The sequence below is a fragment of the Squalius cephalus genome (genome assembly GCF_949319135.1).
Source record: "Squalius cephalus genome assembly, chromosome: 4".
Taxonomy (NCBI): domain Eukaryota; kingdom Metazoa; phylum Chordata; class Actinopteri; order Cypriniformes; family Leuciscidae; genus Squalius; species Squalius cephalus.
This window is the reverse complement of record NC_137125.1, coordinates 42862157-42888324: the sequence shown is the minus strand read 5'-3', so window position 1 is coordinate 42888324 and position 26168 is coordinate 42862157. Positions and strand designations below refer to the sequence as shown.

General features: G+C 37.8%; 1 protein-coding gene across 6 annotated transcripts in view; it reads right to left on the bottom strand.

Annotated features, from left to right (window-relative positions):
* Positions 1-26168, bottom strand: part of dennd5b (DENN/MADD domain containing 5B) — a 38843-nt gene that overhangs the window by 6619 nt on the left and 6056 nt on the right. For 2 of the 6 annotated variants that reach the window (XM_079868204.1, XM_079868205.1), the window contains exons 2-17: positions 19358-19417; positions 16623-16732; positions 14117-14837; positions 12898-13085; positions 9506-10081; positions 9104-9335; positions 6239-6386; positions 5990-6080; positions 4671-4778; positions 4164-4295; positions 2844-2996; positions 2679-2757; positions 1801-1882; positions 1455-1583; positions 814-935; positions 371-516 (exon numbers count right to left, since the gene is read on the bottom strand). In XM_079868204.1, coding sequence (XP_079724330.1) covers positions 371-516; positions 814-935; positions 1455-1583; positions 1801-1882; positions 2679-2757; positions 2844-2996; positions 4164-4295; positions 4671-4778; positions 5990-6080; positions 6239-6386; positions 9104-9335; positions 9506-10081; positions 12898-13085; positions 14117-14837; positions 16623-16732; positions 19358-19417 — 3077 coding nt within the window. The remainder of the gene's footprint in view (positions 1-370; positions 517-813; positions 936-1454; positions 1584-1800; positions 1883-2678; positions 2758-2843; positions 2997-4163; positions 4296-4670; positions 4779-5989; positions 6081-6238; positions 6387-9103; positions 9336-9505; positions 10082-12897; positions 13086-14116; positions 14838-16622; positions 16733-19357; positions 19418-26168) is intronic. The other 4 variants (XM_079868206.1, XM_079868207.1, XM_079868208.1 and 1 more) reach the window with 2 other exon arrangements.

Below are 26168 nucleotides of genomic sequence, written 5' to 3'. Positions count from 1 at the left end.
GTTTGTCTTAAAGCATATTAAAAACACCACATTATATTTATGTCCCACAATTCTCATTAGAAGAAAAAAATAATATTACTAAAATTACTTTAAAAAAAGGCCTAAATATAATATCTATTTTTTAAGAGATTCACCCTGTTACTTTCAATTGTTTTTGTTCCTTAGACATTTTGTTCTGCTAAACTTTTGTTGAGTTATTTCCATAAACAACTTCAATTTAGCAGATGTTCGAAAGACCTGCAAGCAGAGTCAGTTCTGCGGATGGCAGGACAGATGACTGTTTCAGTCCCACAGGAAAACAAACACTCGAAATAAACTGCTGTATCAGTTTCAGAGCAGAACAGCTGGAGCGTGACATCACGGCACTCACGTCAAACGTCATTTCCAGAACATTCTTCGTGATCTGCAGGGTGCCGGAGTCGCCCAGCTCGCCGGACACACACAGCCAAGGGTTGGACGTCGTCATTGCGTTACTAAGCTTCTTGATGGGGATGATGACGGCCCGGTACGGAATCACTGAGGGCACAAAAAGAACATAAATCAGGTTGCAGCTAATTACAACATTATACAAAAAGACTTAATTTGAAAATTAAGTTGCTATGCATCATCCTGTTGACAATCCTAAACACAAGTATACATTTTTCATGATTGGTCCAGCAATAAAACTGTAATGCAGCATCAAATCAGTGTCAAGTGCCTGACATGATGAGCGTTTGCATTAAATATTCATACAATTTTAATCCACATTGATTGACTATGGTAGGTGCTGTCCTGGTTTGCACATCTGTGTATGTCTCTTTCTCTGGGACGTACTTATGGTGGTGAAGACGCTGGTAAAGCAGAAGTAGTCCACTGCATTCAGGCTCAGGAGATGAAAGAGAAACTGTTCTTTTTCCTCTTCGCAGCGCAAGAAGGCGTACCGCTTGTACAGCTTTCTGTGGGAACATGGCATGCTTAATAACAGGTGCAGCTACTTGAAACGGGTCGTCTTTGCGTCACTCAGAAGTTATTGTGATGAGCATGTTTTTTTTGGTGTATATGTGGGAATCTCAAAGCCTGCAGGTGTGTGTGAGTGTAGTTTGTTTTTTAACGCCATGTCAGCTTCTTTGGCTATTTTAATGGCGAGAGAATTTTTTTCAAATCTATTTTTGCTAAAAACAATATTTGGATTAACTTTGTAAAAAAATTCTACAAAAGTGTCACCTGATTAAAACAAGGTTTCTCACAGGGTTAAACCCAGCACAATCTAATAAACATGATAAAGGATTTGACAAAAAGTGACTAATCTTTTCCTAAAACCTTGTGACTCATCCTGGATTGGCCTATTCAGCAACGGGTATAAACAATCTGGTCCCATCAATTTGAAAAATTAGAAATTTCTTCTCCTAACATTGGGACTGGTGTGTGTGTGTGTGTAGATGGGAGTTTGGATGTGTGTTAAGTATTGTACGCACTTGGTTAAAGACTGGTTAGACAGCAGCTGTTTGAGATGCTGGGAAAGTAGTTTTTTCTCCAGGGACAGACGGATCCAGGCACGTGCTCGACCTACATCGGTCTTAATCTCTCCCATGTTCTGGATGTGTCTGAGAAAGAGAACAACAAGAACAATACTGTAATTGATTGAATGTGGGTTGAAATGGCCACAAGCAACGGAACATTGTGGGTGTATATCAATCTCTCTTTAAAAAAAAAAAAAAAACACATCACGTCATTTAAATTACCCAGCTGAATTATTAAACCACCAAACCACTGTAATGCGCACTACTGTATACGACAATTGTCCTCAGGCGATAAACACACCTCATATCCTGTATGACTGAGACACGTAACGCAGGAAGACCAACACTGGACTCTGGCTTTCGTCTTTCCTGGCCATTAGACACTGTAGAGCGAGAAACGCACAGTTTTAGCACAGATTTTAAAGTTGGAATGAGATGGAAATTCACCTATTTTCTAAATGCATGTTATTGATATCATCACTCGATCTTCCAGTGAAACGACTGACTTAGATGTCCAGTGACGTAGGCATCTCCAATCATTTTGTCCGCATAAACCTGTCCCTTTACAATTGACTGGATAGAGGTGGATTGGAATGCAATTTTGCAATCAACAATCGATGTTTTCGACCCCATCCTACATTGTTTTATTTCAGATAATTAGTTTCACTTGAATGTACGTCAAGATATGGAAGAAAAGATCTGTTGCTACTTATGTTACATCGTGACTTTAAATCCCTTCATGCAGAGCTTTTGGCCTGTTAGCATAATTAGCATGGAGAGGTGTTAAGCCTGAAGACTTCTAGCTACGCAAGCTTAATGTCAAAAGGCAATTTGAAACCTTATGTTTTGCAAGCACTAGCAGGTGTTAACGTCAAAACTTTGTGAGTACACGTTCCTTTCATGTTTTCTTGGAGAATCGCTGAGGAATATAAAGTTAATTAGCTTGTACACATGTTTTGCTAAGTCTTGAACTTCCTCAAAAGGCGGCAAAACAAAAGCTTTGGGTCTGAAAACACAGTTTTTCAGTGTACAAGTATATTTACACTATGTTGTGCGAGACGAATCTAAATGCGGCCCTACAGAAATGGACACCCCTGAATTCTATAATTTGCAGATTGACTTGAGTAGAGTTGTTTCTGGTCTTACGATCTCATATGCATTTATGAAGAAAGTTTTCACCTGGAGACTCTGACAGCAGCTCGTTTTTCTCTTCTCTTGCCTGGTAGTGCAATAGATGAGACCACAGCGCAGACTTTCCCTATGAACCATGCACACAAATGATTCTGAGCATTAGAGCTGCAATTGTTAGAATGCGAAACTCATTTCCATTTGTTGGCGTCTCACCTGTTTGACAAGTAGGCCGTGGCTCCATATTCTCTCCAGCAGGTCGCACAGACTGGCTATGAGCGTGTTCTCCTCCAGACCGGTGATGTTTACCTCTCCATGTCCCAGTTCAACAGCCTCTCTGCCCATTTTCTCCACCAACATACGCTTGGTCTGAACATGATTGAAAAATATCATTACCAAAACATCACACCAGACATTTCAATCTTGACTCTGTCTTAAGGCTTTAATGCAGCAGACAAAAGGGTCATAATTCCAGTTTTCAACAATCCTTGACTAATGCATTTCTGACTTTTACAATACCTGTCCAGTGGTTCATGATTACTGGATAAGGATATTAAAAATCATTACACTGAGATTGTTGGGGCAGATTTCCATTTGTATGTTAAGTATTAAGCATTTGAATGATTAAATGCATGCAATTATACTAAATAGTCTACAACTGTCTCCAGCAAAACTAACCGACAGACCAATGACTATCATGGTGACCTACAGCAAGTTTTGCACTGCAAAGTACAATATCTAGCCAATTAAAAATTCTAGAGTAGTGAAAATTATTCAAACAATACTATCATATTTATTTTGGTAACGCTTTATTTTAATGTTACATATGTTACCTGTTTGTACTGTAGTAATAAGAGCACATTATGCTTAATTACATGCAACTAACTCGAAGCCAAACCCTAAAGTATGTTAATTAATATTACTTACTATTTAAATGTATAATTACACTGTAACAAGGACATCTTAAAATAAAGTGTTTTTATTAATAATAATTACTTTTATAATTCAAAGAAGAAAGTCATATCTGTGACTTTTAAAGCATAATACAATTATAATTTTTAAAGTTCCCTGATATTTCCATTAGGAATGAACTAACATAAAAATTCTTGTTGATATGATGAGCTGTATTATAAGCCTCATTATTTTGATGTCATGGTCAGTGACCAACCAATGGCTGATAAAAAATTCTATATTATTTTGTATAAATAAATAATAAAATATAAACGAACAAAAAGTCAGTTAAAAAAAAAAAAAAAAAAAAAAAAAAAAGGAATCACTGCATTATAATCTACAATAGGAAAAAACATTACATTTAAAAGTGTATTAAATTATTACTGTTTTCAAGTGAGCACTAAATGACAACTAAGGTCATCTAAATAAGCAAATATGTATGCACAAATATATAGTATCGATCTGGAGTTAAAATGGTTTGATGACAGACTGATATATATAAATTCCAAGTTTTCCATAACTGTGGGATCCCCAGTTAAAACGCACACAAATACTTCCATATACGCATATTAAACTCATCCTGACCTTCATCTTGCATTCTTTCAGTAAACCCTCCACAAACTTCCAGTTGGTCTGAGCGATGACTGCAGGGGAGAGGTCTGATAATTTGGGTTGTCTCAGGTTCTTCCCCAGGTTACGGGCCTCCTGCATGTACTTCTACAGATCAGGACACAGATAATAAAGATGCTAAACACGTTTAGAAAGGTTCAAACACACTCACACAAGTAACTGATGAAAAGTTTGAAACATTTTCTTGATAACTGTGGGCACAAGCTAACTGTTGATTATAAAGCCGAGGATTATATTCTTCGTTGTGGGATCCTGTAAGGTTTGTGATTGTTGAGTGATTCACTAAGCGCTCACTACTGAAACTGGTTCATAAGAGCGTGTGGGAAAATCCAGGGGCAGGTTTGAGTGCAGCGGAGTTCAAAGGTCACTGTGTGTCTGAGGGGAAGGGCTTCAGGGAGGAGTTTGTTAAGGGCATGTTAGGAATGTTTTAAGTCGGTCATATAACGACAGGCCTCCACATACCAGACAGCAGGCCGAGAAGGACTTTTTAGGTGGTTTTAAAGGCGGGGGTGGTGCCTTATCCCACTCCCAGAAAGCCATAGAGTTCTGCAGGAGCAAACACCCCTCCACCTGTTGTGAGGTGGTACGACCCACACCCCACAGCATCCAAACGCACACAGAAACGATGAAGAAACAAAAGGAAAGAAAAAAGCAGCATGCACATGAATGTGAGGCAGTCAGACAAGAAAAGACAAGTGAGAAAACACCAAGACACTTAAAAGAGAAAATGAAGACTCAAAAGTAAAAAAAAAAATGGAGACAATGAAGAAATGAGAACAGGCAGATTCACAAAAAGCTCAGGAGGCCTTTGTACTAATAAGAATTATTCATCAAGAAATTTGACTTGTAAATGGTTTATGTAAATCACTTACAGCCCTGAAGACCATTTATGTGATTCAGACATTAGGAATCTGTGATTTATGGATAATTACAGTCATTATCATGTCATTGAAAAGTGATAAAAAAAAATATCCTGACATGCGTCGTACTGTTCTTTGGCGCGTTTATGAGATATGGTGCAATGACAATGAATTATTCATTTGAGTCAGATCTTTTCAAATTATTCAATTGATCTGATTCACAAAACTGGTCTGTCTGATTTGTTGCTCTTGGTTAATAGTGATGAATATCAGTAAATGACTTAAATATTGGCCAGTATTATATTTTCAGTTTTCATTATTTTAGCTTAGTTATTTAAAATGTGCTTTTGTCATTTTTATTATTTTTTATATTTAAAGGTTTAATTATTTTAATTTCAGTTTTAGTACTTCTACATACTCATATTTAGTTTGTTCAATTTCAAATTTTCACATTTTTTTTATTTTTAATTGTTTGAGGTACAGACTGATATCACTGTTGTTATTCACAAAATACAACATGCCTTATGGGTCACTATTAAGGTGCTTTTACATCCTTTTCAAAGCTTAAAATCTTATGTATTGCATTTATTGTCTTATTTATTGTAATTGCATGGAAAAGAGTTAGTAACAGCCTTCAAAAATATTTTTTTATGGAAGTAAGCAAGCCTTGCGGGTTTATAAAAATATGAGGCTGAGTAAATGATGACAGAATGATCATTTCTGGATTAACTATCTTCTATTTTTCATCAGCTCTATCTACCATCTGGCAAATGAGTCCCTGTGAAAGTGTCAGTCAAAAAGAGATGAAGTAAAAAGACATGAAAAAAGTCTGTGGTAATCAAAGGCTGCACACAGAACAGGATGAAAAGAAAAAGAGAAACGAGGAGAGAGGCTGAATAGGAAGAAACACTGCAGTCTCACCTCTTTGAGGTCATTGTCTAACACAAGATGTTCGTTCTGCTGTCTGTGTCGGTCCACTCTGCGCTGAGTCGAGCATGTGCGATTGGACCACCTGATAACAGAAGATTCTGATTCGTCATCATCGCACACACACACATTGATACAAGCTTTAAAGGGTTGCTCAGCTAATACTGACGCTGAAGCGCTACATGCCCCACACTGGATGGTTAATGTCTCATAATGGTGTCATGTGCCATAAAGAGGACTCACTTGTTGGTGGGCCCTGAGGCAAGCACATCAGCCTGTAGTTTGGGAAAGAAGCCCTGCTGGTATTTTCCTTGGCCAATCTTCATATCCAGCAGGTGAGGGTGGATGGCCGTGTGGTCGATCTTTCTCAGCCGTTGCTCTATGGCCTGGGCTGGAGAGGAGAAACACAGCTCGAGTAAGAAAGGTTAGCTGTTGCGTCGTGACAGCTTGAGACTTGAAAAGTGTTGAAGCTGCGAGTGACTTCAGAATGTTCGCTAACAACAAACCTATAAGCTGTAAGCTCGAGGCTAAACTTCAACAACTGTAAAATAAAAGTTGCTTATTCACAAATCTACTCCTAATAAGACGCGCTTTGCTTGGGTTATTTAGAGTACAATTTAACACATAATTAGCTTCAATCATGAAATGTAAGCAGAGTGACTAAAGTTAAAATAAATTAGAATAAATAAGAAAAGTAAAATTATAATTAAAAAGTATAATTAAAAATATTTTTATATTGTAATAATAATATTATTATTACAACTTTAATTTTCTACACATAAGGTGCAAAAATGAAATATGAGCGAAGTGACAAACAAAATATAAATAAATAATTATAAATACAATACATTTATTACTTATACTATGTAATAATTATACATTAATTATAGCATTTTTATTTTTTATAACTAATAAAATTAATAACAATATATTCATTTTATTATTTACAAAATTATATTATTGCATTGATTTTAGAACTAATAAAATTAACAACAATATTCCTTTGATCATTTATAAAATTATATTATTAATAATATTATAGCTTTGATTTGCATATTATAGATTCATGTTATCCTTTATAAAACAATTTATCATATCTTATCATCAATTTATAAAACTATTATTATTTTTATTTTTTTTATTGTTATCATTGGACTGAAAGGGAAATTAAAGTAGCAATAGTAGCTGTGCATTGCATCAGAAAGATGGCTTCAATTATTTAGCAGAAATTGGAATTCAAACCTTGTTTTCATGCTAACACACTTGTTTGTTGCCTAGCTTTTTATGCATGCAACAAACAAAACAATGTTATTGCTTTCAAAATGCATTTTGTGATAGAACTGATAATGTTGGGCATCGTTCATAGCGCATCTGTGGGCAGTGTGCCATTTCAGAAGCAAATTTTTCAAACCCGAACAGCAGCATCCATCTTCCAATAGTGACCTTCAGTGTGACAAGAGGTTATTGACCTAACAATGGTACTGAGGGCTCAGCGAGCAGATGCACACTCGACAATATTCAGCACACACACACACACAGGCTTCCCAAGATGGCACAACACAGCGCCAGGCGGCCGCCCTTTTCTTTTCAACATTTGGCAGTCTTTCAAAAGCGATCCATTCATATGACTCATTTGGGGACACGCTCTTCAGTTCTTTCATTCTGTGCTCCTCTCCTCATTTTTCAAACACTTCGGTTCTCTCTCTTTCTCCCTCCCTCCCGTCTTCTCGGCCCCTCAGCCGCCCTCTTGAACTGTCACTCTCTATAATCATCTGCGCATATAAGCAGCAGCGATTGTTTTTTCTACAGCTTCATTAAAATTGAAATACACAATTTGTAGTGACAGAGCAACGACTGGGGAAATAACCATTTCATTTCATTTCAGAAAAAGAATGATGAAAGGGTGATTGCACAAAACTCATTAAGATATAAAATAAGACAATTTCCAATACAGTAGAATAAATTGATTTACGAATCTGTTCATAAATAGAAAAAACAGCACCAAACAAAATAAACCGCCCAAAAGTAAATTTCAAAGATTTTAAAATTGTATTATATTTGTTTTATTTAAACGTAATGTGACTACAAAAAGTTACGTTAATTTATTGTTTTAAAGAAATGAATAATTTAAAATCACATTAAATTTATTAAATGTGACAGTAAAGACATCATGTTTCAAAAGGTGTCTTAAATGCTGTTCTTTTAAACTTTTTTTATTCATATTAAGAAATATATCATGTTTCCAACGGGTTTTAACCTTGATAATGACAAGAAATGTTTCTTGAGCTGCAAATCAGCATATTAGAATGATTTCTGAAGTATCTTGTGTTTTTACTGTACTTCTTATTAAAAAAAAAGCAGCTAGTGATCCTTCGAACAGTGGAGTAAATTAGGCTGCAGGCAAATTAGATTTTTTTTTCCAAATCAGATCTTTTCAGGCAGACTGTCTGCATTATTAATAGCAAGTGATCAAATAAGAGATGTGTGTCCAGACATAACCAACCTGCAACTGTGGTTTGAATCAGATTTCATGTATTTTTTTGCAGTCCATCTCAATAAAAACTGGATACGCAAAAATATTGATTTTTGCTGTCAGTCTGAACATAGCCTAAGAAATTCAACAAGGAAAAAACTAAACGAGTGGCTGGACTTGATTTTATCCTAATAGAATTGATTAGATTGTGAAAAGTGTTCCAAATTTGAACATTCTATAGTATACCATACAAACTTTTTGTGTGTGTGTGTGTGTTGCAAAAACATGCACGCTTAAAAGGACAAGGAACGAGAAATCAGAAAGTAAACAGGGATCATTTTAATGTTATGTTCATTTAAAGATGAAGTGTGTGATTTCTGTGGCAAGTGAACTACATTTTTGCCATTTTTTCCCTTATTGCTCTGCCCCATCTGATATTGTTTGGAAAAAGAGTCTTGCCTCAAACTTACTTCGGTGGTTGAGAGACTGTCACGTTTTTTGAGCAATGTTTTAAAAGTAGCGCAGACGCAGAGAGGTAAAAATCAAACTTAAAAAAGTTGACATCAAATCAATTTGACATTTATATTAAGAGAAGTCAATCTCATATCAGACCACTAACTTTGCATGTTTCTTACCCGATTCCTTCAGGAACGTGCATTTCTGGTAAACAGATGAGCGCAAGCTGGGGGCGCGGACGTTGTAGAGGCGGGCCTTCTCAATGCGTCCGTCAAACACTCGTAGGAGGGGCTCTTTCTCCTCCCACTGAGACATGATCTTGTTGTCGATGAAGGTGGCAAACATTTGCGTTTCGATGAAATGGGACAGGAAGGGCAAGTACGGTTCCGGCTGGTCTGAAAGGAATGAGGCCTGAGGAGAAATCAAATTAAAAAAACGTAATAATGGATGTACCATCTGAGACTTTTGATAAAAACTTTGGTACAAGACCAATAAAAAGTGGCAAACCAGACTGAAAAAATAATATTGAGAATGTGTTTGATTTGTTTTGTGCATCATTGAGTGTGAAACATGCCAGTCACCTTGTCAAAATTGTGCATTTGCTCTCTGTTTGTCAGCCAGGACTCCAAATCTGGCGAGTTCTGAATCACAAACGACTCGTAGTCCGCAAACATTGTGGCGAAGCGCGCGGCGAACACCTCCCTCAGCTGCACGTTCAGTTTAGCGTTCCTCAGCTCCTCTTCCTCAACAGGAGACCTTCCTCCAACTCCCTCATCCCCTACGGCCTTCTGTCCCGCTGCCAATGCCTCCAGACGGGCCACTTTCACCCCAGTCCTTTTGGCCAGAGCCTGCAAACGCTCCAGGGTCGGGTTGCCTTGAAGAAGTTCCAGCATGTCCAGCGCCTCCCCACCGAGGTTGCCGTTCCTTTTGTCGTCCACTAACTCGCTCAAGGATGTGCTCTTCAGCTCCTTCTCTAGCGTGGAGGACTGCGTGCTGACGGCAGGTTCAGGGGAGGTGTTGCCCCCCGCGGGAGACAGGCCAAAACTTAGCAACACCTCACTGAGCTCCTGGATGAACTCGGTCTTGTTGGGGAACTGAGGAAAGTCTTCAGGCAGTTCGATGCAGTGGTTGTCGACGTCAACGAAACACAGGTTCGCCTGAGGAGGAAAATACTCTGGAAGTCAATGGGGCCCATCAACAGTTTGGTTACCCATATTCTTTAAAATATATTATTTTGTGTTCAACAGAAGAAAGATACACATACAGGTTTGAAACCACACGAGGGTCAGTAAAATAATTTTTTGGGTGAACTATCCCTTTAAGGGCAAAGAATTTGGATCTTGGTTAAAACATTAAATGAAATTAAATTAAATGAAATTCAGCTTCATTGTGATGTGCCAAACAGAGCACACATCCAAAAGGTAGAAAGTATTTTACAAATAAATATTGAGAATTCTTAATACATGACCAAACAAGGTTTTTTTTAAGGCATGTTCACTCTTGTAGTTCTCTTGGTTCGTTCGGTCCGGACCGAAATAGAAAATTATACATTTAGTTCCAGTTGCATTAACACTGTCATTTTTTACTCCAAACCTAAAGATACAAAACAAAAGACAACTTCAAATTGTTGAGGAAAATTCAGCTGATTTGAGATCCCCATATCTATGGGACTGAACTTTATAGCAGCTTGAAAACTAAAGGAAAGTTTATTAAGAATGAGAATCTAGAAGGATATTAAGATACCTTAAATACTTTTATAATTACAGGCATGCAAACTCTAGAAAAATTGTATTTATGGCACTCAGACAGGTATGTTTTATGAAATTGTGTTGATAGAAAACCACGATATACATTTCTATTTTCAACATTTGTTCTTCAGATATTCCTCTTCAAAAGAAAAAAGTATCAGCTGTATGTAAAGTGACCCACATATGTTTTTTTGACCACTGAACATGTTTACAATTTACCAATTTACTCATGGAGCTGCATTAAGGTCTCTATATCTCTGGGATTGAGCTATCGAGGGCCTTTAAAAAAATACCAAAAGAAAAGTTTAAGAACCAGAATTTAAAAGGATATTAATATATCTTTAATACTTCTTGAGTTACAGGCATGCAAACTTGAGGGAAAAATAAAATAATGATGCTGCCATCTTTCTAAAATAATTTTCACCCCCTGTAATTTGGCTCCAAATCTCAGGTGAAAACTGTCATTTTGACCCCCGTCTGCAAAACAGTGGATAACTCAGTAAATATACATCTGTGACATTTGGTTAATTTGACATGGAATGACCCTGCTGGGAACACACACACACTGACCCAAATCATCAGCTGTACTGACCTAATAACCAAAGCCAATATCTGGAATTAGGTTAAATCAATCCAGTGGATCATTAGAAATATCGCTGTGTGTGACACAGCTGTTCAGTCCCATGCAATGCAGCTCATGCAGTCAAAATGGCCTAAAGTCAGTGTGTGTGAGCGTGACCTTGTTGCTGTAAAAATAAATCAGTCAAGCAGAACTGTCCGCTCTGTCAGGCCACAATGCTGACAGCCTGTCAGAAAGCAGCATTCAGGCCAGTATGTGTGTGTATTTAAACAGGTTGAAAAAAAAGGGCCACCTATTTAACTGTCCTCACATAATAATGAGTGTATATAATTTGAAACGTGTCAGATGTGTCTGTTCATTCGTAGGTTTGTTTGAGTTTTATATACACATCCAACACTGTTCCTGATCAGAATATATTCCTGTTCTCTTCTGGGGAAAGGCAAAGGACAGGAGCTGGAGCATGATAATTGAACTACTGTGAGGCATCCTATTTTGCCATTACACAAGGACATATCAGCCTCAAGTGGTTTTGAAGCAAGGACAAGGACAAGGAAAAGATTGTGAGAAGAGCAGCATTTTAGCAGAATCCAGCCTCAAGAGATGACTTTATGAAAATGGCGAGCCTAGAATGCACTGCAACAAGGTCAGGGGAACAATCCAATGTAAATAATCATATTATTTTTTATTGTATTAATAATTTTGCCTAATATTTGTGTGCTGTTCATTTAAACAAACTTTTTATTCGAGTATTGCGCTGTTAGCTTAGCAACATGCTAACAACAAACAATTTGAGTTGTCAAACCGTTTAAAACTTTGGGGTCAATAAGAGTTTTTTAAAGGAATTTTTACTTCAATTCAGCAAGGATGCATTAAATTGATCAAAAGTGAGAGTAAATACATTTATTAAAGACATTTCTATCGGTGAGAGACTTCTTTCAAAAAGATTTACCGACCCCAAACTTTTTAACGATAGTGTATAGATATACGTTTCGAATGCTCTGTTCCAAATCCTCACTAATAATACAACACAGCAAAAAAGAAACACGAAAGTCATGCAGTAAAATGGAAACCCATGCAGTTCCAAAATGAGCCATTTCCTCTCTCATTCCCCTTTGGTGTCTCTTGTTCTCACCAGTCTTTTTTTCTAGGTCAGAGCGACTTCAAAGAGAATGCATAGCAGGGAATCTGGATGTGGAGTTTACGGAAAATGGGATTTAGGGATGAGGATGTGGGGAAGCCTCGCAGCACCCAGATCATGAATAATAAACCTCTGCTAAGAATTCCGATACCGTGCGACAAAGAAACGAAGGATCAGACGATAATGCCAGACGTCAACATGGAAGCACTGCATTCCAGCATCCCTCTAATAAAGACTATAAAAGAAAAGCCTCATACTGTTCCTGCTGCTATTTTCAGCAAAGGCCTCCGGTGCTTTTTAAAGGCACTGAGGGCGTTCTCATATGCAGATCACTCATCGTCACAAGCCAATCTTATAAAGCCTCTTAGAAAAACAGCCCACTTGACAGATGCGTCCACGTCCAAGGTCCCTAAGTGGCTGTGCCATGATAAGGACTGTGAATGTGTTTTCAAATTTGTGAGTATGTGCAGGTTTGTGGATGTGACCATGCAAGTGTGTGCGGGTTACCTCTTGAGGCAGCTCTAGTTTGGAGCGGTCCGTGCCCTCTTTGGACTGCAGGCCCATGAGATAGGGCACAGGGGCATCCAAGAAGTGCAGCAGGGAAGCGGGAAGGATGGGCACGTACACGTGCTGCCATTGGAACGGGAACAGCAACGTTGTGATTCCCTCCGCAACCACCATGAGCCTCTGGTAGTCTAGACGTATACACAGGGGGAAAAGCACAAGTTCAAAATAACTATAAGAAAACATATTATACACTAAAAAGTAAATAAATATGTAATAAATTGTAATTAATAAACTAAAGTTTGTTGAAAAGAGGGTCAAAAATTCTCATTTCACTTGCCACTCGTGAGTGAATTGTAAAAATGTACTGACCTTAAATACCAGCAAAGAAACTGAATATTGCATTATGCAAAAAAAAAAGAAAAAGAAAATAAAAACTGGCAAGTAAATCTGTTTTATTTAACCATCAAAGTCCTTTCTACTTGCATTTGGCACTTAATGATGGTTCCTTTTGGATCCTGGGATCTGACTGAAATTTGATTAAAGGCACCTGTATGGTAGACTTACTAAAACAGGGCAGTGTGATTATTAATAGATGTTTCTCACAAAATCTCGTCATTAGTTTATCTAGAGAACAGTCAGAGGAATTCATTAGCATGTGTATCAGCTTGTGTTTGCAGAAAAGCATATGTGCTGCAGAAGGGTAATGTAATATTCATTAGACTCCTCTACATTCACTCAGTCTCCACATCAAAGGCCCTGCAAATTCATTTGCCAGCATCATAAATTAAATTTAAATGCTTAAATAAGAGATGAAATGATCTGCATAGAGTCAAAACCTAAGACACAGTCTGTAAAATTGATGTAAAAAGTAGGAGCCAAATCGATTAAACATTATATTTATATTTAAAAAATTGTTTAATTAAATCAAATTGCATATTAAAGCCCCCATGAACAGAACGTATACTTTAAATTATTGTGGCAGATCAATAAGTCATGAGACATAAACGTTACAAGAACAAAAAGGCAATATATTGTTTGGAAATGCTGCATCACTGAAAAAATGTAATTTATTTTAGATTTATTTAAAATGAAATTATATGAAATGATTAAACATAATTTTAAATGAAATGATTTTAAATGAAATGATTTGAAATAAAATGAAATTAAATAAAATAAAACTTAAAAAAAAATTTTTAAGTTACAATCTTTGATTTCTTACCCTGTGAGTAGAGGAGGATCTGCATCTCCAGCAGAACACAAGTGAAAAGCTGCACCAGATTCTCCACACCTAACAACCGGAAGGCCTCACCCAATGGAAAATCAGCCAATGGCAGCTCCCCAACACCAGGCCTCTGGCACAGAATAGGTTCATACACTCCGTGGAACTTTAAAGAGCGTCCGGGCGGTGGCAAGGGTACTTCATAGAGGATGTTGTAGACGTAGCTTTCCAAAGGGAGTGGGGGTGGCTGATGTGAAGTGACGGCCAGGTGGATCTGGGACAGGAAGCGTTTACAGGCGTGCATGAAGGGCATAGGCGTGATTAGACACATAGCTTTGGACACGTACAGAGTGTCGCGAACAGAGTCGTATCCTTCGCCAGAGCAGCCACAGCTCCTGCGACCCCCTTGTGAGGATGAAGATGAGGAAGGAGACTCGACTTCATCCAGGCTGCTGGCTAAAGAGTCCATGCTAGAGGAGGATGAGGAGGAGGAAGAGGACGACGAAGGGCAGTTATGCGCTGACGTATTATGCTCCGCTTGGTGCATCTGGTGTAGCGTCTGCATGGCGGAGCAGATCTGAGGGCTGGTCACCTCCTCGTAGAAGGTGTGAACGAAACCATAAGTGCGAGAGCCGTCTTCTCTTGTGATGAGGAAAGAGTGGAACTGTGGGGTCCGACTGTCACGCTGTGTTCGAAATGACAGCCCTTTGGGCATGCAGAGCTGAAGACAAAGAGAAAATATTGCTTCAGTAACTACATATTTTGTAATGTTGCTTTTATTGTGCAATTTGATACACACAGTGTATTGGGAAAATACAGTAGTGGGTAAACTTTTGACTGATAGACAACATTAATGTATCATGGTACCACTACAGTATTTTTTGTAAGGTTTGTGCATACTATATGAATTATGAAGTAAGGGCACGTCATATGCTCTGGTATGGCTTTTCCTTTCACTCTGCACTACTTAAACATATTGACCAGTATAAGATGTACTGTCTCTCTCACTGGCTGACAATTTAGATTAACATCGCCATTTTGAATACAAAACAATGTTTGCATGTGCTGTACATCTATTAAAGATATGCAGTTGGTTCCCCATTTTTTCAAAATATAGGTGAGCAATTCACTATTTTTCGTTGCTTCATAAAAGCTCATAAAATCACAAAATATTGTGCTGATTAAGAGGTTTACAGTACATTTCCAGCTTGTTTTCTACACTTCACAGGTCAAAAATAGGAAGCTCTTGCACCTACGCATCTGTTTCGCTCCTATTGTGCTGCTCGCACATACAGTGTGAATACTGGAACCTGGAATAAATCGTGTCATTCAAGTGCTGTCTGAAACAGGCAAGCACTGAAAAGATTGAGAAAAGGAAGGAGAGGACAGCAAGAGAACAAAAGAATGCGGGAGTGAAAAGAAGATCAGCCAAGAGTGGAATTGAAAAATGAAAGTAATCACTGGGGAAATTTTATCCAGGCCTTGAAGGATTGAAAACCGAAAATGGAGTTCTGTGATTGCAAGCTGTCTTTCAAAGCGCTTTCAATGTGTAAGTGGATTTTTTTTTTTTTTTTTATGTGTGAACCTCTGCTGAGAAGAGACTGGCCTTGAAAAATTACTCAACAGGAACGTGATGCCAAATTTTTTGCTCAAATGATGTGATGGCATCACGACTGGCAGTGCTGTACGCTTCAGGTGTTTCTTTACAGAGCGAGAATACGCACAATGAGCCGTTTCCATACCGACGTAAGCAGAGAGCCTGGGTTGAATAATTGATGCTGGTGTCACTACAGCCAAGCTTCCGTTTACGTTTGCTGATGGAAAAAATGACCTTGCTGCACGGGAACGATAGGTCAGAGGTTTTCGTTACCTCTGCATGCTCTGGGACGGTAACAAAAACCCCTCGGCTGATCACTGCATGCAACCACAGAATGAGCGAGAGTCTGTGTAAACACGTTATGACACTCCAAATCAATGCAGATACAGATCTCTCCAATGACTAATGTGAGAAATTGTGAGACTGTGTGAGGGAACCTTTATTTGAAAAGGAAATAAAACAAGTTTAGATGTGTCGGATGTGATGGATTTCTCGTAAAAGTTCACCCTGGTTGACAAGCCTCACCATGCTCTGAAAGGCAAATGTGGCGTAAACACACTTAAAGGGATAGTTTACCCAAAGATTATCTCTTTATGAACTTTTCTAAGTGTCTAAGTGGTAGTTGCGTAGCTGTCAATGGAGGGACAGAAAGCTCTCAGATTTCATTTAAAAAAGATCTTTTTTTGTGTAGCGAAGATGAACAAAAAGTCTTACAGGTTTGGAACGACATGAGGTTGAGTAAATGACAGAATTTAAATTTTTAGGTGAACTATCTCTTTAAAACACCTTTTGAAAAGGAATAAAATAAAATATAAATATATAAAATGAAAGAGAAAAAAAAAACAATACTGAAATAAGTCAAAGGGGTAAATTAAACAGGTAAAAATCTAAAGTACTTAAGTCACTTACCATGTTAACAGCATCCTGGTCAAATGGGCTGCACTCGATGTTCTCTGGGTAGTGGGCCAGAACTTTGGATTTAAAGGTCCTTTTGAGGGGGCTCTGATCAAAGTTTTCCCCTGCAGAGAGGAAATTGTAAGGAATAAGGATAAGGAGAGTAAAGGCATTGAACCTTCTTTTAAATTATTCATATGAAAATGCAAAAGCAACTATGGCACGAGTGTGTCTGAATTCTTATACATAGTCATAAAGAAGAGGTTTGCCTTGTGTCTCAGTTACACTGCATTAAACTAATAAAAGTTTCATGGGTTCGCCACTAAAATGCCTAACTATTGGCCTTTTGAGAGTCATCCACGTGAACAAGTTACAGAGGATTACATGCTTTACGTCTACTTAGTAGTGCTAAACCTTTCTAGAAAACGTTCACTTGTATTTGAATATAGCTACAGTAAAATAAAATGAAAAACTTTCCTATTTTTCTAATGCAGAATTACACGCCTTACTTTGATGGCTTAATAACTTAATCACTGCTGTAATTTTAATATTAGTCTGATTCCTACAGTTCTCTCAGGTACGTTGAACAGAAATCCACTTGTACGTGACCCAGATACAACACCTGTCACTGGGATAGTGCTGATCGCACACACACACACACACACTCACTCATTCATTCATTCGCTCACTCACGATGCAAAAATATCAGTACAATCAATAATTGATAATATAAACAGTCTAACATAATAATATTTTACTAATATTATAATTTTTTTCTAAAATATATATACACACAATGTTTCTGATCTCAAATTTATTGTATTTTATCATGTCATGTAATCACTATTCATTTGTAATGCTGGTGTTCGCTACCTATAAGACTGTGCTACCAGCATTATTCATGTGGTTTGAGGCTTTATTAACATCCATACCCCTACCTTAAAACAAAGCAAATATAGCGGTAGTTTTGGTTGCACAATCTGATAGGTAGCATTATTCATCAGAACACCAGCACACAAAGATGGGCTAAAAACATCCTCCATGATCGCAACAGTTTCATGAAACACAACTGTTAGTTTTCTTTTGGCTCAGTGCATGTAAGGGCGTCATAAACAGGCCGACACATGCCGCCTGCAGTGTTAGATGGAAACGTCATAGCTTTGACAGCAAAGCACAAGCGGGAACAGAGATTGGAAAAGCGCCATGATTGCCACAACAGCGCAGATTACAGGAGCAGACAGTGTGTCATGCAGGATTTGGATCTGATGACAGTTAAAAAGAACAGATTTAAATCGAATGGATGTGAAGCAAACCAGATAGAGAGTGCAGTTAGCATGAAAAGATAAACAAGACAACGATTCTGATGATGGTACATGTTGATAAGCTGACAACAGCACTCAGAATAAGGCTGAAGAGTGCGCTGAGGTAATTAAAAAGAGTCTAATTAACAATCTTGTCCAAATCAGCTTAGTTTTGACATGTATGAAGATCATTTAGCGCCTGAATCTGTGCACTGTGGGGTGAACTAGCGGTGATTTGGCATGTGACAGCCCTAGGCATTAACTAACAGGAAAGGACAGGGAGGAGGAGAAATCTACTAAAGCCCTTTATAACAGAGAGAGGCTGAGGCCGCAGGCATACACGTGAGGAAGAGAGACAGACTGATACAAACACCCCATGAAGTGATAGCAGGAACTGCAGGGGAACACCAGAAAAACAAGGCAGGGACTGGGAGCAAGAGATAGTCAGTGTTGCAAGAGAACAGAAACTGATTTAAAATAACAAGCAGAGGCAAATGACCCACATTTAACTATGACGAGCCTGCATATCGCAAACTGAGAAAGAACGAGAGGAAAAGAGGGAGGAAGTAGTGAGGACCGAAAGCTAAAATGACAACAATGACCCCGTTACCACTTGGCATTCAACATAGTCAAAGCAATGTAGAGTCAAAATCAACTATTTTCTTTCATAATGCAAATTCTTTGTCTTATAAACTGTTATAATCAAAATAAACTATTAATTTCAAATAATAAAACCTGTTTGGTTTCATAACTCTCTAAAATGTCCGCTCTATAATATTAAAATTAATATGAAGATAAACAGAGTTAATTTTATAATACTAATTATTAAGTACTAATTATTAATTTATTATTATTATTTAACTGATAAATGTTAAAATAATATTAAATATACAATATTAAAATGCTATAATATTGTGTTTAAATCATTTAAAAATAAAGTAAAAAATTATTAGATTTATATATTTAACCAATAAATATTAAAATAAAATGATATTAAATATTCTTAAAACGTTCAAATAAGCATCTATAATTATAAAATAAAATACAAAATTTTAAATACTACAATCAATATTATAAATGTACAGTGTGTAAACTGGTTATTCATTTCAAGATTTTGTGGTTAGATTCAAATTTGGTAGAAAGTTGGGTGGTTACTGATTTTAATTTTGTGTGCTTTATCCATTACGCAGTAACGCATTATAATAAGCAATGTATTTAGTCACAAAATCAGAGACCCTCCCCTCAAAGTCTGAATACAAGTGGCCACAGGAGGTACATTTGGGGAAGTGTATTATATTAATACCAAGTGTGAACAGCAGTCTGTCTTGCCATGACTTAAGATCGAATCATCCAAGGATCTTAATACCGATGTAATCAGGGCCAAAGGAACAGAGAATGGGAAACAAAAATGAATAGCTTAGCAATGAGGAGGTTAATGATGATGTTTACCTGCTGCCACGGCCTCTGGGTCCCTGCCCTGTCGATCGGCCTCTAGCCATTGGTACAAAGCTGAGATGGCAAACACACAAACAGACAAACAAAAAGCAAAAATGTCAAACCGAACACAGAAATGGAGAAGCAGACAAAATGATCTGATGCGTGACTACTAAATTCAAAGTGCAATGGCTTTGCAGACAGACAGCGTGTGTGTTATTTTGCAGGCTGAGCAGTGATGGAGGTGAACTGAGACATGTTTTTTTCACAGCCTCTGCTTTTGCGAGCACAGCTTGACTGTAGGCCGCAATCTCTGCCGGGATGGAGACATCACGTTGTGCATGACCAGCAAACACTCGCAGAATATCTTAATGGTGGGTGTTGAAGGAACACGAGTTCCTAAGAAATATCTTAGAGGTTGCTAAGAAATATCTGCATGTGCAACCCACACACACATACACATATTCAATAACAGCTGAGAAGTCATCTTCGATTTAACCTCAAATAGTTTGGATCATCAAAATTGGATGCGTGTTATTAAATATCACTCAAGACATTCAATGTGCACTGGTGAAAATCCCAAACCCTGTCAAAAACATGTTTGGATCATATTTCACTTATAAATCAAAAGATAAAAAAAAATCAAAAATCAAATATTGAGAATACATTAATTTGTTGTACTACTTTAACTTACACTGTTAAAAATATAGAATTGCATCCATTACAGTAATGAGAATCTTAATGCGAATAAGGGTTATGAACATCTAACATTAGATCAGTAATGGAATATACTTAATGTCAATGTTAAAATGCATAAAAATAGATTAATGCTAAGAATAGGTTTAATTTATTAGGAAGTGAGCCACTGATTCGTATTTCTTTCTTTTATTTATTTATATATATTTATGAAAAATGAATACGTGTGTGTGTGCTGTTATTGAGATTCCCACACAGGAAGCAACTGCTGTGTCTGCAGTTTTATCAACGGTACTTACAGGATGACTCAGCCTGTGTTACAAACAAATGTCACTATACCTTTTACAGTCTTATGGTCACTCACTACTGACTGAATGAGAATCAAGTACTCTTTGAACTCTTGTGAGATCATAACTATACCTCTCCAAACTCCAAAATCCAGCACCTGCCATAGTCTTCCTCACTCAATGAACCATCACATTTTCAAAGCTGATGAATGTTAAATGCCAGTCAGCTAAGTCTCAAAATAAGGACCATACCACGTTTTTTGGACTATGAAATTCTTTGCAGTACGCTTATCATTAATCATAAGAACTTTTTATCCAAAAGCCTTGCAGCAGTGAAACAGAGTATTGGATTTGTGATATTGAGCTTCAAAGACCAAAAATCACTGGCATTGCTCCGAGCACCATTCATTTTAAAAGCGCTGATGGAAGACTGGGAAAGAGCAAGAGACGGCACACAATGTCTCCTGCAGAGCCTTTGTCCATACTCAACAGCGTTACGTAACTGAGCTCTTGCTATGTATGCGTGTGTGTGTGTGTTAAGTGCTGATTGGGCACATTGTGAGCACGAAACATTGGGGTCTTTTTGCTTCTCGCAGGGTTTGGACAGTCAGCACAGCTCTGCTGTCAGCCTCATGACGAATCTGCTGAAGCTGTAATCCAAAACAAGTCCCAGCCCGTCAAAACCTCGGTTTTATCTTGCTGCACCACAAGGATAAGCAAGAAAACCCTTCACTTACATGGTTTGGTATTGAAATTTCACATAGCAAATGACTTTAATTTGCTTGATACAAGTTACTTTGAAAGCCAACAGAGGGATGGAGCAAGTAGCAAAAGTCTTTCATCTTTATTTAAGATATTTAATGAGACGGTCCCAGTGTTTTATTAAGAAAAGAGCCTTGTAGCATAGGGAACATGGTTAACCTCAAAGAAACAGCTCAATCGATTAAAACAACGAAACGGAAGACTTTCTCAGAGCATGACAACTCACACAAGATTGTCAAGATAATTTTAGTGTAACTCATATCAGCATGTTGCACGCATTCAGGTCAAAGTTTACAGAGAATGAAACACTAGGTGTGTTTACATCCTCGTTAAAAGTTTGAATTCAATTAAAAAAGACATTAAAAGTCGTATCTGTTTTTTGTGAAGCGGGAATAACAGACAAAAACGCTACGACATACTTAAGGTGCGTCCCAATACGTGTCCGTTTTGTAGCATAAATAGTTTACTCACATTGAAAAGTGCAGTTTAAATACATGTCATACACATTTCGGCACTTTATTAACCAAAAAAACAAAATGTGTAATGTTGGACACCATGCATCCACCTGTCGCTGCTTTAATGTAGTGAAGGGGGTGTGACGATCAGACTTCGATCAGGTAAAACGACAAAATTACCTTTTTACCTTAAAGGGGGGGTGAAATGCTCATTTTCACTCAATCTCCTGTTAATCTTGAGTACCTATAGAGTAGTATTGCATCCTTCATATCTCCAAAAAGTCTTTCGTTTTATTATATTTATAAAAGAAAGATAGGCTGTACCGAGTCTTTCCGGAAAAAACCGAGCGGCTGGAGGCGGGCCGTGTGGGCGAAGCCAGAGTCATAGAGAGAATCCGTCGATCTGGGCTTTGTTTATAAAACATTCATCTTAGCTGTGCTAACGCGCCGAGCTAGTAACACACAGAGACAATAGAAGCAGTTTTACTCACCGAACCTTTATCATTGTGACTGCTCGATCCTTAAGCATTAGACGATCTGCAAATCCGTCGATCTGGGCTTTGTTTATAAAACAAGCATCGTCGAAATGCAGGGAACAAACAGTCTTACACAACTCCGTTTATGCTCAGGAAAACAAACTCCATCCACTGGTGCCTTAACACCAGGTTCTTTGGGAATCTGTTCAGGGTTGTCTTGCCCTGGCAACCAAAAACACACTTCTTTGGTGACATTGGCTTCCCAAAAGCTTCCCAAAAGCCGAGCATAGCGCTTTGATGGCAAACTGCTTTCGCTCTCTCTCTCTGGTCTACGAGTGCGCGCGCGCCCGCGATCTTACCGGAGAAGTGCCCTTAGGACCCGTATAAGGAAATTCCGTTACATCTGACGTCACACATGCCCATACTCGAAAAAAACTTTCCGAAACTTGTGACAAACCGGAAGGACAATTTTTGGCACAGAAATACTCCTTCAAACGTACAATTTAATTTTTGAAACTTTGTCCATGTTTAGCATGGGAATCCAACTCTTCAACAGTGTAAAAAACTCAGTATGCATGAAATAGCATTTCACCCCCCCTTTAAATTAATTCACGACACCATGCATAGTATAAGTGAATCATGTATAGTGCGTCATTTGGGGCACGACTTTACAATGTGGTATACTAACCTTCTAAAGCAGAGTGTATGGGATGGCGAAACAGATTCAAAAGTGGTACAATTATCATAAAATTCTAAATGTATGCAAAAAATAAACTACCAAATGAGCCTTCATATTTAACAGTATGGATAGAAATCTGAGTTAAAGCAGCGTATAAATCACACTTGCTGAAAACAAACAGTCACATGGTGTTTGATAAGTCTTATCTGAGGACACAGGTTACCGATGAGTTGGAACTTGGTCAATGAACTAAGTCAACATGACCAGTTCATGGTCTCATTCTGCCTCACACATACACAGATATAAAGAATTCTTAGCAGATCCAATGCCGCAACCCTTTTGACTGAGACCCTAGACGAGCATATCGGAACATCTACTTTTGTGGTCGAGGAGCTCAAAGCAACCATTACAGACATTACATATTCAGAGCTGCATCCATCTACTTTCTGACTGTCATTAAAGTCAAATATTTATATAGTAAAAAGCTTTTACTTTCAACTATTTAATTTACGTGCTATCCATTTTGCTCTGCAGACCAGAGACAAAAACATATAAATTTATATGATGAAGGCCTCTGAATGGCCTTATCTCAGTCGTAATCTATTAGATGAGCGCCATGCAGAGTGGTAAAGATATTATGCAACTGGATTTATGCGCTCGTGACATAACTCGGCAAGTTATGACAAAGATTGCCCATTTGGCAGCCGCCAGCTTCCGACAGCTTTAAATGGCTCTCGTCTAGAGCGATGATAATTATGACAGATGTTCACCCAAAGCAGACACTGTTCCCCCCCTAGATGCCTTTCAAACTTGACTGACAAAACCATCTCACTATACTATATGGCATAAAGTATATGGACACCACACTCTTGGTCAATGGGTTTCTATACAGAACCTAGAAGGTTCTTAACTCATAAAGAGCATTTTATGTAAAGGGTTCTATATAAGGAGAAATGTCATGATTGGATAATACTTTTATATTTAATGGGTTATATACATTTTTTTTTTAATAATTCAATTTGATACTTATTGGAGACATGCATGTTTTTGCATTATACTTACGTAAAAAACGAATATTTGTAGTTACATTTATAACTACAATGTTGACACTTTAACCCAGTGTTTCACAACCCTGTTCCTGGATGCACACCAAGGCTGTGTCCGAAATCGACCCCTATACCCTTAAATAGGGCACTATTTGAGGGAACAACCATTTGTGATGGTGTCCGAAACCATAGTGGATGTTATCGAGTGCACTCATTCTATCCCATAATGCACCGTGATTACAAGTGTACAACCGATGTACACTCAACGGCTAGAGAATACCCACAATGCACTGTGATTGTCAGCTGAATGAAGACCAGTGTCTCGCCAGTAGATGGCGCATGCAGCTGAATGATCCATTCATTTTCCAAACCGCTGGTCCATTGTGGGAAGCATAATATCATACAGGTATAAATTATTCTTAATACAGACTCGTTCTTACAGATTTTCCAACACTGATGGCATTTTACCAAATCTGGAGTAGAAGACTGGCCTGCACAAACCTGCTTAGACTTAAACCCCCATTGAACACATTTTTTAACTGACAGCAGGCCATTATCCAACATTAGTGCCTGACCTCACTGATGTTCGTGTCTTGCTGAACATTTCATATGTCGAAAGCATAACAAAAAATATTAATCCCTCCTTTTGCTGCCATAACAGCTTTCAGGGATTTGCTCCCATTTAGACCCAACATCATCAGTGAGATCAGGCACTGATGTTGAGTGATGGGTTCTGGCTCATAGTTGGGGGTTCAGTAGGGTTTATTCTACGCCATATTTAGTAAATCATTTCTTTATCATGCTTTGTGAACATGGGTATTGCTGGAACAGAAATGACCCTCTTTAAACTGTTGCAACAAAGTTGAAAGCACAAAAAGCAGAAAAAAATATGGGTATAAAACTATGGGTATAAAACTAAAGGTCAATGCATCTAAAAATGTACTTAAAAAAAAAAAACATGTTTTAAAAGTTCTTTCAATTTTTACATATTCACAGTGCAAGTATAGTAAAAGTTAATGACATAAATATAAAGAGTATAATTACAGCTATGGTACATGCTGTGAAAAATGTGAGTCCCATCCCATGTTTGCAATACAGTACTGTGCAACATCGAACTTCACTTGAAATTAAGAGGAGGGCAGATTACAGTTGTACTGAGTCTCTGAGTAGATTATGCTAACAGGCTTACAGATCCCCTCCAAACATCTCTGATCTTCATAAACAGTCTAGAAAGTACTGGGGAGAGTAAAAACACAACTTTGAACTGCTGTACCATTGTTTCAATTTTCAAAAGAATGCATGATTCGAAGTTGCAGATAAAACATTAGACACTGAAAAAGTGAAAATGATGAAATGTTAAAGTTAAACAAAACAGGGAAACAGGAACTGAAGAGGAATGGCTCAGCTACACAACATTGGCGTTTGACCCATTTTCCCCCCAATTCAGGCCGATTGGAGGGAAAAGTCAATGGGAAGCCGGGGAGGTGTTACGACATTAGCATAGCCATTGTCCCCATGTCCACGCTGGTGCTCACAGACAGATGGTCCAGGAACCAGTCCTCTTTATGGCCGTTCACTACTGCCTTGTGTCTCTGCCTCTAGTCACAATACGAGCTGGCCAGTGTCATTAAGAAACAATGAGCGGAGACACGTCATGCAGCCACAATATAACAATGCGCCATTTGACGCCCAATATTTGTTAGTCTTGTCTGGCCTGAAGTATTAGAAGCTGCTTCAGCAGGTATGTTTGAAGTACCACTATGAAGTAAAAACAGCCCAGTGTTTCACCAGAGTCAATGTTCATGTGATGGACAACAAAAAAACAGCTGTAAAAAAAGGAAGACCAGCACCTTTTAGAATAGAGATGCACAATATAGCAATCAGTTATCAGCCTATTGGTCAATAATACTGAATATTTAATTTTTTATAGACAATTTTTACCACTTTGCTATGATCTACAGAATCTTCATAACAATAATAACAAAATAAATAATTAAATTTAATTACTAAATGTGATATTTAGCAAATCTCACAACGCATATCCGTTTTTTTCATTCAGTACATTATGTTTTGATGCATGCTCATTCGTAGTAACTGATTATAGGTGTTTGATCTTTATTTAGACAAATTTTAATATCAGCATTAAATGGATATTAAGTTTAACATGCACATAACTATCGACTTTTCTAATTTGCCAGAATTTTAATATTGGTAAATTTTAGTGTTTTATTTGTTTACACAAAAAAGTCCTCAGGACTAAGATGTTTTTTATTTTTTAATCGAAACGTTGCCAACAGTGTGCAGATTTTCCTAATTTATTTTTATGTAACTTTAGTTTTGATCCTGTACCTGTTCATTCGGATGTGTACTTTTTTCCTCTTTCGAGATTCTTTACAAGACACGACACCGAATCAAATTGCCCTGC